The sequence below is a fragment of the Leuciscus leuciscus genome (genome assembly GCF_965113295.1).
Source record: "Leuciscus leuciscus genome assembly, chromosome: 16".
Taxonomy (NCBI): domain Eukaryota; kingdom Metazoa; phylum Chordata; class Actinopteri; order Cypriniformes; family Leuciscidae; genus Leuciscus; species Leuciscus leuciscus.
The window spans coordinates 37,259,326-37,275,156 of NC_138740.1; the positions used below are offsets into that span (position 1 = coordinate 37,259,326).

General features: G+C 37.0%; 1 protein-coding gene and 1 long non-coding RNA gene across 2 annotated transcripts; both read left to right on the forward strand.

The window, feature by feature from the left end:
• Window positions 1-5,541: 5,541 nt before the first annotated feature.
• LOC309476925 lies at window positions 5,542-7,257 on the forward strand. Its single transcript, XR_014198422.1, has 2 exons — window positions 5,542-6,108; window positions 6,392-7,257. It is a non-coding gene; the product is annotated as an uncharacterized lncRNA (long non-coding RNA).
• Window positions 7,258-13,917: 6,660 nt separating this feature from the next.
• Window positions 13,918-15,540, forward strand: LOC309476898 (urokinase plasminogen activator surface receptor-like). The gene is made up of 5 exons (XM_082140055.1): window positions 13,918-14,178; window positions 14,272-14,391; window positions 14,637-14,777; window positions 14,947-15,051; window positions 15,195-15,540. The coding sequence occupies exons 1-5, from the start codon at window positions 14,130-14,132 to the stop codon at window positions 15,383-15,385; spliced, it is 606 nt and encodes a 201-aa protein (XP_081996181.1). The 5' UTR covers window positions 13,918-14,129; the 3' UTR covers window positions 15,386-15,540.
• Window positions 15,541-15,831: the final 291 nt, after the last annotated feature.

A 15,831-nucleotide genomic window follows, 5' to 3' on the forward strand; every position in this document is an offset into this window, starting at 1 on the left:
GAGATTTGCTGGTACATCTGTACTTTGCAAAAATGTAGTTGTCTGTTTGCACACAATGGAAAAAAATAGAACTTTTTAGACGGTCCCTATCTTCTTTACCACACACATTGAATGTTCAGTGAACATTCACAACTTTGTATGCCATTAAAACAATATTTGCCCATTTTGATCGATTGTTGAGAGTGTTGTAGTTCACCATCTTTGTCCTAAAGATCATGTAGCTGCTTTTATTTTGCAAAATTGTGCTTTATTGCGCTTGTTATTGAGACAGTTTTTAAGCAAAAAAGTGCGAATGTGCGAATATAAAACCAACTTTACCTAAGTCAACATTTGTTTGTCAGCACTGTGATTCTCTTTGTACACAGTAGCCCACAGACTGACAATTCTGAGTGTGAATGAATGATGATGTTTTAGCAAACTGTATTGCTATACTGAGATGAGTAAAAATCGACTGAAATATGTTGAAATAAAATGTATTTGTATAAGCAACGTATTAAACTGCAAATTAACATTTATATTTCTTATAATAAAAATGAAAGACCTATGTTACAGACATATGAAAGACAACATTTCGTTGATTAGTTTTGGATAGATTATACATTTTTACTGTAAAATATCTGCCACCTCAAATAAGCTTTTGTTTGCCAATTTTTGCTCATATGTTAAATATAGTATGTTTTGTCAAAAATAAAGTAATCAAATAATCAATCAAATCCTTAACTTTGAAATATGTATGATAAAATGTATACTTTAGTTTTTACAAAGAAAGATTACACTTGAATTGTTGTTGTATTTGTAACCTTTTTAATAAAAAAATATATTTACAAGGTAATGTTAGATGTAAACAAACTATTAAAAGGTAAATATAAGCCTTTTCTTTAAATAATTTTTATTGTGTTTTATTAGTGACAAATTTGAGGAGAGGATAAATATTCCAAAACTGAAAATACAGTAGGAGAATTAACTGCACAATTACTAGACATGTTTTCCTTGGATATTATAGGCCAATTTGCAAGCACAATTTGTGAAAAAAAATAAAAAAATATTGAGATGCTTCCAACTGTTGCTTTTGCATTCTTTCTTGTGGCTATAGGTGACACACCTGAATGAAAAAAAAAAAAAAAATTTGACATGCTTCCAACTGTGAACCAATTTGGTAGAATATATATATATATATATATATATATATATATATATATATTTATATTTATATATATATATTGCTCTTGCATTCTTTCTTGTGGCTATAGGTGACACACCTGAATGAATGGCTCATTAAGTATGCGGGCCCCATTGTCTCCTGAGGTGTGAACCACTACATATGCATGATGCTGTTGAATCGTTGACGCCCCTTGCGCATATTGCCTTTACAAACAAAAAGTGTTTTACAAGATTTAAATCAATGTATTGTGTTATGTGAATGATTAGGTAGGATGATTTTCACATCATTTTGAAGAAAAAACTCTAGGCAATGACATCCAGTAGTCAAAAGTCTTATTGACACGTATTTAGTATGTGTTTTGTGGCCTTATTTCAGAAACTTTAGTTTTTTGTTTTTTCAATAACCATGCATAAACATTATTCTCTCAAAAATACAAACATGTACATGCATGTTGCTCACATATTATGGTAGCCCTGTTTGTGCTAAATAGAGTGTAATTATACCTTTGCCATTAATATGTTTATAGGCAACTGAAAAAAGCACAAATGTCAGGGCATGTCAGAACATCTCAAGGACCCCAAAACCCCTCAGACCCCAGAGGGTTAATAGCCTACAAGTCTGCTGTTTCGGACCAGCTCCGAATGATGATCAAACATATACTGATGAGTTTAATAAAGTTTATTGGACATCACACAAAATATGAAGCGTCAGTTTTACTTCAGAAAATCACCGTAAGAGCTGAGTAAACAGAGTAAGTTATAAGAAGTGCGCAAGTACATAAACGAATTTCGGTAGAGTTGAGGGAGCATTCCTGTGGGCGGAGGTTAGTCAAAAAACTGTTCTACTGACGTCATTAAAGAAGGAAGTAGAGGGATGTAGTCCAAACGGGCCGTTCGATGTAGGCGACTTCTGTTAAATAAAATATCTCGCTTGGCATTGAACTTTGAGCTTTATAATTTTACAGATATTATTTATACTCTAACAACAACATTACACACTAACTAAAGTTTGAAACATGGGATCACGAAGAACGGGACCTTTAAGTTGCTCAAGCAAGTGGCAAAACACTTAAAGGGGTAGTTGATTATGATTTCACTTTACTAACTTGTATAATGTTGCTGTTTGAGCATAAACAACATCTACAAAGTTACAACTCTCAGAGTTAAAAGCAAAGGGAGATTTTTTTTAAAGAAATTGCTTTTAAAGGACTACAACAAAAGGATGGTAGGGACTGCACGAGCTTCCTCCCGTGTTAGTGACATCACGAACCTTAAAATATGCATAAACCCCGCCCCCGGGAATGCGGTTTATAGATTATCATGACAGATTATGCTAATCAGTGACTAAAAGATAACTACACATAAGCTACTACAGATTCATCAACTAACCATTCAGAAATGTCCTGATGCATTCTACATGTTCTTGAGTCTCTCCATCATTGACTGCAGTTTGAACCGCAGTCAATGAGGCTGTCCTTACTCAGGCAAAAAACATTGTAAATGACAGTTCCCATGTTTTGTGCAGCGAATACTCGCAGATGCCTTCAGGGAGAAGATACAGGGTTTCCTTATGTAAATATAACCGGTTCAAACATTCCTTTGTCCCAGTGTCAGTTAAGCTCATTAATGAGCAAATGTAGGGAGGTTTTTACCAGAACTGTAACATGTACCAGCATCTTTTTAAAATTTGTACCAGTATTTTTAATATGCACTAGCATTTGTAGTGTGTTCAAATGTGTATCATGACTGTATTGTGCACCGCACTTTAACATGCACCAGCACTTTACTGTGCATTGCACTTTAAATGTGTATTTGCAATGTACTTCAAGTATTGAAGCTCTGATCCTCTTGCACTTTGGTCCCTATCTGGTTGCCAGTTATGCACCCTCTCCTTTGTTGGATGTTTTATGTTTTATGTTGTCTATAAGTTTTATGTATGCCTATGCAGCAGTACCCTGTCTCTAAACCAAATTTCTCCCAAGGGAGACGAATAAATGAACTTGACTTGACTTGACTTGAACATAAAAGGTTAAAAGTTTTTGAAATTGTAGTGCATGTCTGTGTGAGGTAAAAGGACATGAGCTGTTGAGCTCCGCCCATTGTGCCGGGAGTAGCAGTTAATTTGCATTGAAATGGACAGACACAAAAATTGTGCATTTTTGCTCACCCTCGAAAAGTGACAATTTGCTATATAAAAATATCTGTGGGGTATTTTGAGCTAAAACTTCAGATACACACTCTGGGAACATCAAAAACTTATTTTACATCTTGTGAAAGGGGCATTATACCACCCATTTTAACATGTTGGCCTACCTTCTTGTGTTAGTCACCAACATTTACAACTGACAAAAACTCTCATGCCTTTTCTTTTGCATTTAAATCTTTATACAAGTAATCTTGCAGGTCATAAAGAACTTGTTTTTCCACCTCCACGAAGAGATGATTGGTTGTAAGTTTGATTAGGCTGTGCAATTAAGGTGAAATTTAGGGAGGCACCGATACCGATACCAGTATTTCTCAACTGTTTACATAAGACGTCACTAACAATGGTTAAGCAAAGATAGGTGTTTTTACATAATTTTGTGTGATACCATTATCAGTATTGGGCCCGAAACTGCGCTTGTGTACTCGTACTCATTAAAATGCTCTGATTGTATTGATTTTACTGTACACCACGCGTGTACAGTAAAGTGTCTGTGACAAAGAAACAGACAACAGAGTGAAAAGAGAGCAAAATGGATTATCAGAGAAGGATTTATATGAAGTAAATGTATATAATTAAAAGAATGTTAAACAAATTAAATATTTACACTTTTATAGTGTGCGCACGCTGATAAGCAGAACGCGGAGTTGATTGAGCGCACAGAAGCTCAGACGCGTGAGTTTGTCGAGCGCACAACCCCTTTTTCACAGACATTACTGGAAAGTTTGTAGTTCGGTCGGATGTGTCAATAGCCAAGAAAGTAAATCAGGGCACATATTATGAATGTTAACTAATGATAAATAGAGAGCGCACACACTTCTGTTGAATGCACTTGATTGCTGATCACATATGCACATATGCGTCATTTGGATTAAAACTAGATCTAAAGAAAGAAAGGCACATCTAGACAGCGCTTGAATACTGAATTGAATTCTCTTTCATGTCTTCTTGCGCTTGAATTGACATATTAACACAAAATTATGTAAAAACGCCTGTCTTTGCAAGTAACATAGTAAACGTGATGTCTTAAAGGGATACTTCACCTCTGGAAAGATGAATGTGTATTTAAAATAGGTCATTTATGTTGAAGAAATGTGAAATTATTTTTTAATTTGGAGCTTTCTAGACTGAGAAAAGCCAGAAAATGTATTTTCGGCTTATGTGGATGAAAGACAACAACTTCCAGAATGCACTTGCTTAGTTGCCCTAGGAGGCCACTCCCAAGCCACGCCTACCAGTAAGAGAGCGCAGTTTAAAACAACAAGGCTAGGCTACTAGTGAGTCTACACAGGATTTTGAGATCGCCCAAAATGTCCGGAATTCGGCTTTTGCGTTCTACAGTCGCCATTCATTATGTTTACTGTGGCGAGCAGGACGAGACTGAGGGCTGTGAGAGAACGATGAGAGGCCGGTGGCGTGATTACTGATGAGCGGCACAGTGAGACGCACCGGTCTCGTATCTCTTATGGAGGAGCGGGAATTTTCTTAGCAATGTAACAACGCACATCAACCTATCACTTGTTTAGCGTTCATGTAAACACTACATTCAGATTCACCAATCGGAATGAATTCAGTTCGATTGAAACAAAAGGTGTGCATGTAAACAATGAAAGGCAATTGCAGAAAGCAAAAGCCGAATCCCGGACATTTTGGACAATCTCGACTGCCGGACATGTCCGGGAAAAAGAGTATGGTAACCCCTACTACTCAGCTTTCTCCTACTACTCAGCTTTCTCCACAGAACAAGAGCCTGCTAGCTTAGCTTCCAAAAAAAGATGGCTGACACTATGGCTGCATTCGAAACCGCATACTTCCCTACTATTTAGTATGGGAAAAAGAGTAGGCGAGCGAAAAAGTATGAATCCAAAAGAGTAGGCGAGAATTACCTGGGTGACGTATTAATTATCGCGAGATTCGGACTTAAGTGCGTTCGAATATGCCTACTTTCCTACTATATAGTAGGCGAAAACAGTACGTGAAGGAAGCAGTACGTTCGAAACATCAGTATTCATAAAAGAGTAGGCGAGAAGTTCCCGGATGGCTTACTGCTTCCACACAGATTTGTGAGTGCTGATCCGTGGATACTCTTCTATCCCAGGAGGCCACGCGAGAGGACACGTCATTATCAAACATCGCGGAGATCAGCGACGCGGGTGCTTTCAAATGTGAGTAAACACGGTTCCTTGCGTTAAAATTGCATGTGTTGAACTACTGTAGAGTAAACTGTTGAATTGTTGAAGGTGTAAAGACGTTACACATTATAGTATAGTTGTGATTTTGCTGTAAAAACACGTTTTATTGTGTATAACGTTAGCTAACAGTGGAGCTCCAGTAAGGACACGTAAGTTACGTCTCTAAAGTGGATTTACATAAACCATATATATCTTAAAGACGCTTATTTTAAATGTCTATTTACATCTGACAGGAAAATCTTCAGTAAGTATTGCAGAAGAGCACATCACAACATGAAATAGACATCTGAGTGATGAATGTGTGCTAGAACAAATCTATATAGTAACTAAACATAAGTTATCTATTTTATTTGTCCATTACTGTTGATAAATTGAGGAACATTTATGTTGGATAAAAAGTTAAAACAACCTCAACATGTAAATGTAGTGTTGCTCATAAATCACAGAGGTAATATGAATCTTGTCTGGATGTTACAGGGTCAGATGAACAGATGTGTGTTTATCCAGTGGAGAGTGGCTCATGAAGCTGAATGCTGTCATCAAAGGCTTTGAGTGAGTATACTACAGAAATAAATAACAACAACTATTTAAATATTAAGTTGTAGTTTATTTTAATTATTGTAATTTGAAACAGAGCTATTACAGCACTTTTCTGATTCTTGATTTCTGTGCATTTGCTGCACAGCTTTTCTGGTGGAGCAGGACCTGCAAGGAAAGATGATGGCGGCATTTGTGAAAAAAACACACGTTTTTGTCTTCTAAATAATACTGAAATCAAATGACATTGTGCGGTTAAAATGACTGTTTTTTGTGTTATGTTTGTGCATTTTTGTAGGATCTGAAATGTCAGCAGGCTGGTGTGAGCACTGAGGATGAAGAGCCCAGAGCTGAATCCTGGAGATGGTGCCATGGATGAGTCCCTTCATCACTCCACCTGCCCTTATGAGACCCTCCATCCCTCCACCTGCCCTTACGAGACCCTCCATCACTCCACCTGTCCTTACGAGACCCTCCATCACTCCACCTGCCCTTACGAGACCCTCCATCACTCCACCTGCCCTTACGAGACCCTCCATCCCTCCACCTGTCCTTACGAGACCCTCCATCACTCCACCTGTCCTTACGAGACCCTCCATCACTCCACCTGCCCTTATGAGACCCTCCATCACTCCACCTGTCCTTACGAGACCCTCCATCACTCCACCTGCCCTTACGAGACCCTCCATCACTCCACCTGTCCTTACGAGACCCTCCATCACTCCACCTGTCCTTACGAGACCCTCCATCACTCCACCTGCCCTTACGAGACCCTTCATCACTCCACCTGTCCTTACGAGACCCTCCATCACTCCACCTGTCCTTACGAGACCCTCCATCACTCCACCTGCCCTTATTGCCTCAGATTGTGAAGCACAACACAGCACACAACAACCTCAGGCACGAAGGAACGGCTCACCTCTGGCGGTCAGCTGATTCATCAGAATAAATCCGCAGAATGGGAACTGCTGTGTTGAGATGGCAGAAGGATGTGGGGTTCAGCGCCTGTAGTCTACATACATGATTGTAGTTTGAATAAAGCTTTGTTTCATGTGTTGACTTGTATATGCATTTGTTTATTGTGTGATGGTGACTTTGATTCATTCTTTTACTAATTTATTAATATTTCTCATTGTTGTCAGTAAATAAAATATAAATATTTAATTAATGCTTTATTTATTGTTTGAATGAAAATGTAGATATGTTCACTATACACATCTAGAGTGTATTCATGCATAGCTATGTCGTATGACATACATTACATTACATTTTGTTTGTTTTATTGAATTATTCTCAGTAAAAATTAATATAATTAAGTATTGGTCATCATTTATCGTTGTTATTATTGTATGTTTTGGGGTGGGATAGCAATGCAATTCATTCTGGGGTAATATTCATTTTTAACATTAATGATACTTACATTTTTCGAGTATAAAATCAACAGTTTTCTCCAAAGGCGAATCTTCGCACAGCTGCCCTTTGTGCAGACATTACAAACGCTGAGGAAAACCATTCTAGGTAGGGCTGTTGAGTTACTGATGTTATGAGGTGTGTATATATATATATATATATATAGGCCTATATATATATACACACACATATATCAATCATGGGTTTGCATACATAATATGAGATTTTATACACAGGAAAAAAGAACCTACAAGGTTGAATATCGTAATATATATTTTCTTAAATAATTAGTTATAATACACTTAAAAAATTCATTTTTTGTTATTTATAGGCCTAGGCCTGAGGGATGAAACGAGAGTTAAATTCATCAAGAAAAAGGAAAACATAAAGCAGTAAGCCACTTTTGCTTGTGGCTGAAAATGTTTGGATATAAAATAAAGAAATTAACAACATATTCAAGAGATGACAATTTTGGGATTTTGTAATAAAAATAAATAATATAAAACGGTGGGTCACATTAGTAGGGTTAAATATAAGAACTTAAATCAACCCTAAATGTATTCACAAAATAAATGGGCAGCAGTTTCTTCAAAAAGACCACAAAATGAGCAAGTTTAATCAATATCAAGATATTTACAGATAGATGAATTAAACGTGTCGTTCAAATTTTTCAAGTTATGGCTCTTGTGATAACGCGTCGTAGGTCACATGATAACGTCAACATGGCAGATGTCCGGTTCGCATTCATACTCAACGAGATCTGGCTATAAAGTACCTACTCTTTTAGCGCTCGTTAAGTAAGTACTCATTGAAATTAAGTACCTACTCGTTGAGTATGCAGTTTCGAACGCAGCCTATGTGTACATTCTGTGAGTGAGATCCCACCCCCTATGGGCGGGTTGAAAACATGCGGGACAGCCCCTCCTACTGGCTGTAGTCTTTAGCCTCTGGCCAAAAAATCCTCCGATGATGCAAAATGACGATTTTTGCGTCATCTGAGGATTTTTTCCAGACAAAAAATACATAAATCTCTCATCTCAGGGGGATATGAGGATGGAAAGCACGGTAATTTGAAAATACTACAGGTTTTCTACTAATACAAAGCTTAATGCTAAATCCTGAAGTATCCCTTTAAGTGAACGTAAACAGATATAGGGCCCTATTTAAACAATCTGAAACGCAAGTATCAAGCGCAAAACGCAAGTAACTTTGTGGGTGGGTCTTGGGCGCTGTTGCTATTATACCGGCGGGATAAATGACTCTTGCGGCCGACGCAAATCTAAAATGGGTTGGTCTGAAGTAGCTTCATTATTCATAGGTGTGCTTTGGGCGTAACGTGAAATAAACCAATCAGAGCGTCATCTCACATTCCCTTTAAGAGCAGACGCGCTCATTTTATAGCGGATTCCTATTATAACGGCGGATTTGCCAGACGCGCGCCAGCAGCGGTTCACAGCCGAGGAGACCGACGTTCTCGTCAGGGCCGTAAAACACAGAGAAGTGACATTGGGGGATGGAGGAACACACCCAAATTAACTTCGGTTAAACAGGAGTATGATAATTTGGGTAAATGTGTAAGCTAGATGTATGCTTTTATAATAAACTATCTATCTATCTATCTATCTATCTATCTATCGTAATAATGTATGATTTGCAAAAATGAAAACTGCTGCTTCTGTGTAGATGAGAGAATCAAAGTGTATGCGCGTTGTGCACACGCTACATTGATTATGGCCAAGCATGCACCCTTAAAATAGCATATGAATAACATGCGCAACGCGCCACTGACTTTAAACTAGATTTTTTCGGTTAGTGGCGGAATTGTTTTCTAAACGTGCAAAATAGCACCAGGGAACGTTTGCGCCGGAACACGCCTCCTCTTTGCGCTGAACCGCCCCCGGGAGCGCAAGTGTATTTCTTAGTTAACCGACGTGCATCTGTGGAGGGAAAAGTCCGCTGTACGCGGGTGCAAAATAGGAATGATACATGCGTCGCTGTACAAAGTCAATTACGCTGGGTGCAAGATAGGGCCCCTTATGTATGTGTAACAGTATATTGGATAAGTGCATTCAGTCTCAAAGGAGCAGCTTAATAAACCTGCAGCTGTGTCTTTAATATTAATCAAACAACAAATAAATTGCTCTTGACTGAATGACTTTTGCAACTTTAATAAATTCATCTATATTTAATTTATACAATGAAGACAATGCATTGTTTTACATTTGATTATTCAAATGAAACAACCGTTATTTTTTTATTTTTTTAATCTTGTTCTATTGAGCCCTGCTGAAGAAGCTCTAAATATGCCCTGTGCTATTAAATGAAAGATAAAATATGATAGAGCAATAGAATGAACAGTGAAAAAAAAGCTTGTACAATGCATTTTAACAGGCATCATTTCTGGTCTTATTTACACATGCTTAAACACAGCATGGCAGAAATGAAGACCTAATGCTCCAAACATTAAATATAGAATAAAGCCTCTACTTCAGCAACAACAGCAGCTCAAAATGATAAAAAAATATAAATAATAATAATAATAATATTTCTAAAACAAAGACTGAAACAACTGATAAGAATTTTTAAGTAACAGATCAAATATTGAGAAATAGCTGAATCCAATCTCAGTCGGAGGCATAGTCAGGTGTACACTGAAAATATGACTCTTTGAATTGGTGTTATTCAATTTGGATGCAGAGCAACTCAGAAGCAGAGAGAGAGAAGATAATGTCTGGGCGAGAGAGAGGAACCAATGTTGAATGAGAGGAATAGTTGGAGGAGAGTAGTTGGATCAGGACAAGGGAGAAGAGGTATAGGAGAGGAATGTGTGTTATGAATGATTCCACTGGAGGCAAGATGTAGAGAAACCAAATGCAACTTTAATTATCAAACACAAGATTAAACAAAACAAAAACATGACAAAGCATGGAAACTAGAAACAAGAACATAGACTAGACACAATCCTAAAATACTCAACAAAGACACAGAGCAAACATGAGGGCTTAAATACATAGACTAATTACAAGACAAGGAACACCTGTGAACAATGATCAGACGATTAACCAATGTCAAGAACATGGCAGGATCACATGACAAACAGGGAATCACATGGCAAGACATAGAAACATGACAATGACAAGAAACAAAACCCAAACCGTGACAGTGTGCTGTGTTTCCCCTTACACGTGGAACCTATGAAAGCTTTTTCCCGCCATGGATTAGAAAATAAAAGTAGGGCACTAACTATGGGGGCACCATCAATAACCCACACCACCCCAGAAAGAGATTTCAAACAAGGGGGCAATTGAAGTTCTGCAAAGCTCTGAGCAATTGTTAATTTTTTTTTCTTTCTACTGTACATTCTGTAAAGTAGTGCCTCATTTACTTTTAGATAGTATGTTACCATGTTGCTAAGAATGCACATATTTAACACTTATTATAAAAACAATGGATTTCATAATGTCTGCAGGTATAACTGAAACATGACAAGTAATGCAGTTTTCGTAATGCCATCAACTGTTAGTATTTTGACAGTCATTGCGCTATGATTGATGGATTTAGTTTAGTTTAGCGAGGTTAAAGCACGCAAGCAGACCATCTACCGGGAAAAAGTGTACGCGCGTTGTGGACTGGCCTATAGGCGCATATTACTAACGCTCCCTCTAAATAAATAAATAAATAAAATAAAAATAGCAATGCGCCAAACAATGCATTTGCTATATAAACAACGTAGGATGTGAAAATGATAACTGCGTTGGGCTGAAACTAGCAAAAAAACACTTGCGTCGCGCCTGGTCCCGCACTGCGCTGTGTGTATGATAGGGCCCTTAATGTTCATGTTGGATAGAAAACTAGTGCTCATGTTTTGACAGATTGATTCACTTTTGAATCAGGTTTGTCGTGTTTAAATAGAGTTAGTATATGTAACTATTTAGCCAACTGTGTGATATAGGTGTCTTGCTGTGTTAAGGGTACTTTAAGTTATTATAAACGCTTGTTAGCTTTTGTAAAACAAACAAACAGTGAATTAGTTGATTTCATCTATAAAGCAGTTCTCCAAAAAAAAAAAAAAAAAGTCATTGTCCAGCTCTGTTCAGTTTTCATACAACATCTCCAGCCCCACTGAGATGGTCTTCAGTCCCGTCAGCTCTGCCCTGGTGCCCTGCCCTGCCGGTTCCACCCTGGCCGTGGAAATTTATCAAACTCCAAAAAATAAATAAGAATAAATGCTACAAACAAGAATATATTTGTCGCTGTTGGCGGAAACCTCGTATCTCTATATTTCATTTTTTTTTTAATCTTTTTTTTTTTTTTTAAATGAATGCTATTAGTCATCCTTTACGTCTGTACGTGGGTTTTACAAATATTTAATCAATGGAAAGGATTTAAAGGGTTAGTGACTAAGCCTTGTAACTCCATTGAATCCTCAAACTGTCGGTCAAACCTCATAACTCCATAACTCTATCATGAATGAAGTGCTGCGCACAGTTTGGACCGTGTCTGCTTTTTTGCAGTGCAAAGGTAAATAAAGAACCGTTTGTTTAAGTACAGCGTTTTCTTAACACAAGAAAAACATTGTGTCTATAAAGCCTAATGTTGTTTGCTTTTAAAGGGCGGAGAAGGGTACTGTTTTAAATATCCTGTGCATAGTGCTTCATCTTTTATATCAGGAGATTTTGGGCAAATGTATTCAACAACAAGAAAAACTGAGCGCCCATTTAGCAACAATAAACTTTATAACCTGTAAGTTGATGAAAACATAATGCACACTGACAGTGCACTGGCTGTTCCAGTGATGGACAAAACATACTGTATCTCTGTCATTCGCAGGTCAAAAAAATCAATATTATAATGACACACGCAAGACTAAAACCACAATAAATATAAATTTTGACAACTTGGTGTTTAAAAAAATATGAGGTTTCCGCCTGACAGCAATGATAAGTAAATTTGTTTTATCATCACCAACAACATCATAGCTACCTAGATGACCTTATTGTATTCCTTTGTTGTGACCTTGTTGAGGGGTGTCCTGTTCAATCCAGTCCTATTGTGTTTCCCTTCCCATCCTACCATACAGCCTGAGACTTCCCTGCGCGCTGGTTCCCTTTGTCTGGCAGTTGTACCGGTTCGGCACCCTTGAGCCTAAAGCAGTGTTTCCCAACTCTGTTCCTGGAGGCACTCCAACAGTGCACATTTTCTCTTACTAGTCACTGGCATCAGATCTCTGGGTCATTGTGCCCTTGTCTGGTCTTCACCATAACCATCTGCCTGCTACAGCTCTAAAAATGGATGATTAGGTGGTTATTTTCAATATGTCTGTATGGAAGTATCTCTCAAAATATCTTGATATATCAAAAATGTAAGAGTGTGCTTTTTTGTTGTATAAAATTAAACTACAATTTAATTTCATCCACATATTATATGCCTCAGAGCAACTATTTTTTCTGCAGCACTCATTGTTTTGTCACTACAAAACGTACTTGTGTATGTAATGTTTGCATATCACTATTGCACAAGAGTGATAAAGGTCCCTCTCGCTGCCTTGTATTTTCTTTTTTAATCTCAATCTTAATGTACCATATCCATTCACACAAATGACATTGCTCAAACAACATTTAATGAAGAGAAAAATATTATTGCAGCATATGATCCTTGCAAATAATTATAATATTCTAAAAAATTGAAATTTTTGGACTCCCCAACTTGGATGAATTAAATGGAGAGTTTACATTCTTTTGAGCCAAACATTCATTGTCGAATTCGTGTGAATCCGTACGAATGCCCTACCCCTGACCCGCACCTAAACCTACCCATAACTGAGGTTTAGACAAATCGTACAAATTCATACGAATTATCCACCTTGTACTCACTCGTACGAATTGGTCGTGAGATAGCGTTGCGCATCTTTATGTAAAATTCTTAAACTTTTTCTCTATGCTTGGTTAATGTTTGCCCACTTTTTTTAGTTCTTAAATTTGTTCATTCATTCTGATGTTATCCATCATTTGCTATTATTCTTGCTTTTGTACTCCTTGCTTTTTTTGTGTTAGCCTAAAATTAGATGAATAAATAAAAAATAAATAAAGAGAAATCGTATATTTTACCTAGGCTCCAGCATCCCCGATCAGACAAGCTGCTTGGAAAATGCATGGATATTATAGTTTTACTGTTATGAACCAGACAAAAAAAATTAAAATCATTCATATAATATTTTCCTCAAGAGATAATTACTATTCAGCTAATTTTAGTCATGTGCTTGAGATTGTGATGATCATGATAACTCATGATTTCAGAGAACATGACAGTTATGGTTCTGTTTAAACATGTTGTTACATACAGGTCATACAGGAAGTCATACAGGTTTTGAATGACATGAGGGTGAGTAAATTATGACAGAATCTTCATTTTTGGGTCAACTATCACTATAATAAGGTTGGTTTAAGTAGATCTATAGTACACATTGTAGTTTCCATAATAATCCGTTATTTGTCATTAAAGTAAATGTTGTAAGCTGTAGTTTGTTTCTTTCTTTTTTTAATTTTCTCATGAAGATCCTCCCCTTTTGATAAACTATAAAATGGCACTGAAACAGACGCATTATTTCATTCTCCTCCTGATCAAATATGGATCTGCAAATCTCAGTTTTTCTCCTGTTCATTCTCTTCACTGCAGGTACGAAGACAAATAGTGTTTATACAGTACCAATACCAAATACAGATCATTAGATGTCCTCTGTCTCACTGCATCTCTGTTTTATTCCTAAAGGACATTCTCTCGACTGTTATAAGTGTGTGAGTTCGACGAGTTCTTGTGCAGGACAAACGGTTAAAACATGTCCCATTGGATCTACTCAGTGCAGTACTTCAACAGCAATGGCACAAGTTGGTAAGTCCAATATGATTGAAATTTACTGTTATATTTTACTGATAAAGATGCTGCTATTATTTACTTGTTTTTCTGGCAGAATTTAAATTTTCAGTCACAGTATATTCTACATAGATTTCTGATATTTAATTTGTTTTTTCTCAGATTGCTATGATTTGTTTTTAAAAAATTGTTTAAAATGAAATAAAGTTGTAAATACATTTTCCAGTTTAATTGGTCTTTCCTGTCTCATTCATGATCTTTAGGGGGCATTAGTTCTACAGCGAAGTCTAAAGATTGTGATGGTGCTGGTGCTGCTGCCTGTCAAAGCCAGTCCCTTAATCTCGGCGTTCTAAGGTCGACTTCTACCTGCTGTAACACAGACCTGTGTAACCTCCAAGAAGCAGGTATTTGTATTTTACTTCAATGATCATGTGCAAATAACTTCTGTAAAGTCAACACTCATTTTACTTCCAAATGACATTCAGCTTGTCTGTGGTGAACTGACTGAATGGAGCCGCTAAAGGAGTGTTGCTGCATTAGATAATGCATGTATTATTATATATCCCTCTGTAGATCCTGTCCCAACTGGAAAGAAATGTTACTACTGTGGTGAAGATCAGAGCTGCTCAAACACAGTGGACTGTTCAGGGACTGAAGATCGCTGCATTAAAGCAACAGGTGAGAATCTGGAATCGGAAGAAGATTAAAGTCATTATCATTATCATTTAAACTCTCTTAAACATTTGACACAATCACATATACCAATGACCTGCTTAGACTGAACCAACCTTTGTTTTCTTTCTTTTCTTTCTTTTCATCAGGGACTTCAGGTGGTCAGTCAGTTGTTATAAAAGGCTGTGCGTCTAAATCAGCTTGTGACGCCACAACATCAGTTAGAGGTATTGAAAGCATCACATGTTGTGAGGGGAACCTGTGTAACGGGGCTCAGAGTGTCACCCAGAGCTTCCTGTTCCTCTGCTGTTCTCTGCTCTCCTACTTCATGATGCACTGAATACAGCAGATCTTCACATTCTACAATCAGACACACTGTATTGAATACATGTATATAGCTTGTGTTTTCTTTGTACTATTCTTGGTGTTCTGATGAGATTTTTTTGCTGTGAAATTCTCATGTGACAATTTATGAAATAAAACTACTACACCTTGTTCCTGTGGTCATATTTAATAAAGCTTTTTTTAAAGAAGTTAAAAAGTTCCAATAATATTTCATTTCTTACAAAAATAAATAAATCAACTTTGTTCAGAAGAAAAATGTATGATAATTATTGAATTATTTAAAGAAGGAAAAATGTATCGTTTCTCTTTTTGTTCCCTTTACTTATTTTGCACTGTTCTTTGCTTTTATCATTATGTTCACAATGCAGGTGACAATAAAGTACAACAAACAGTAACTGTGTTGGCACCTGCTCTGAGAGAATTTAAATGACTCAAAAGTAC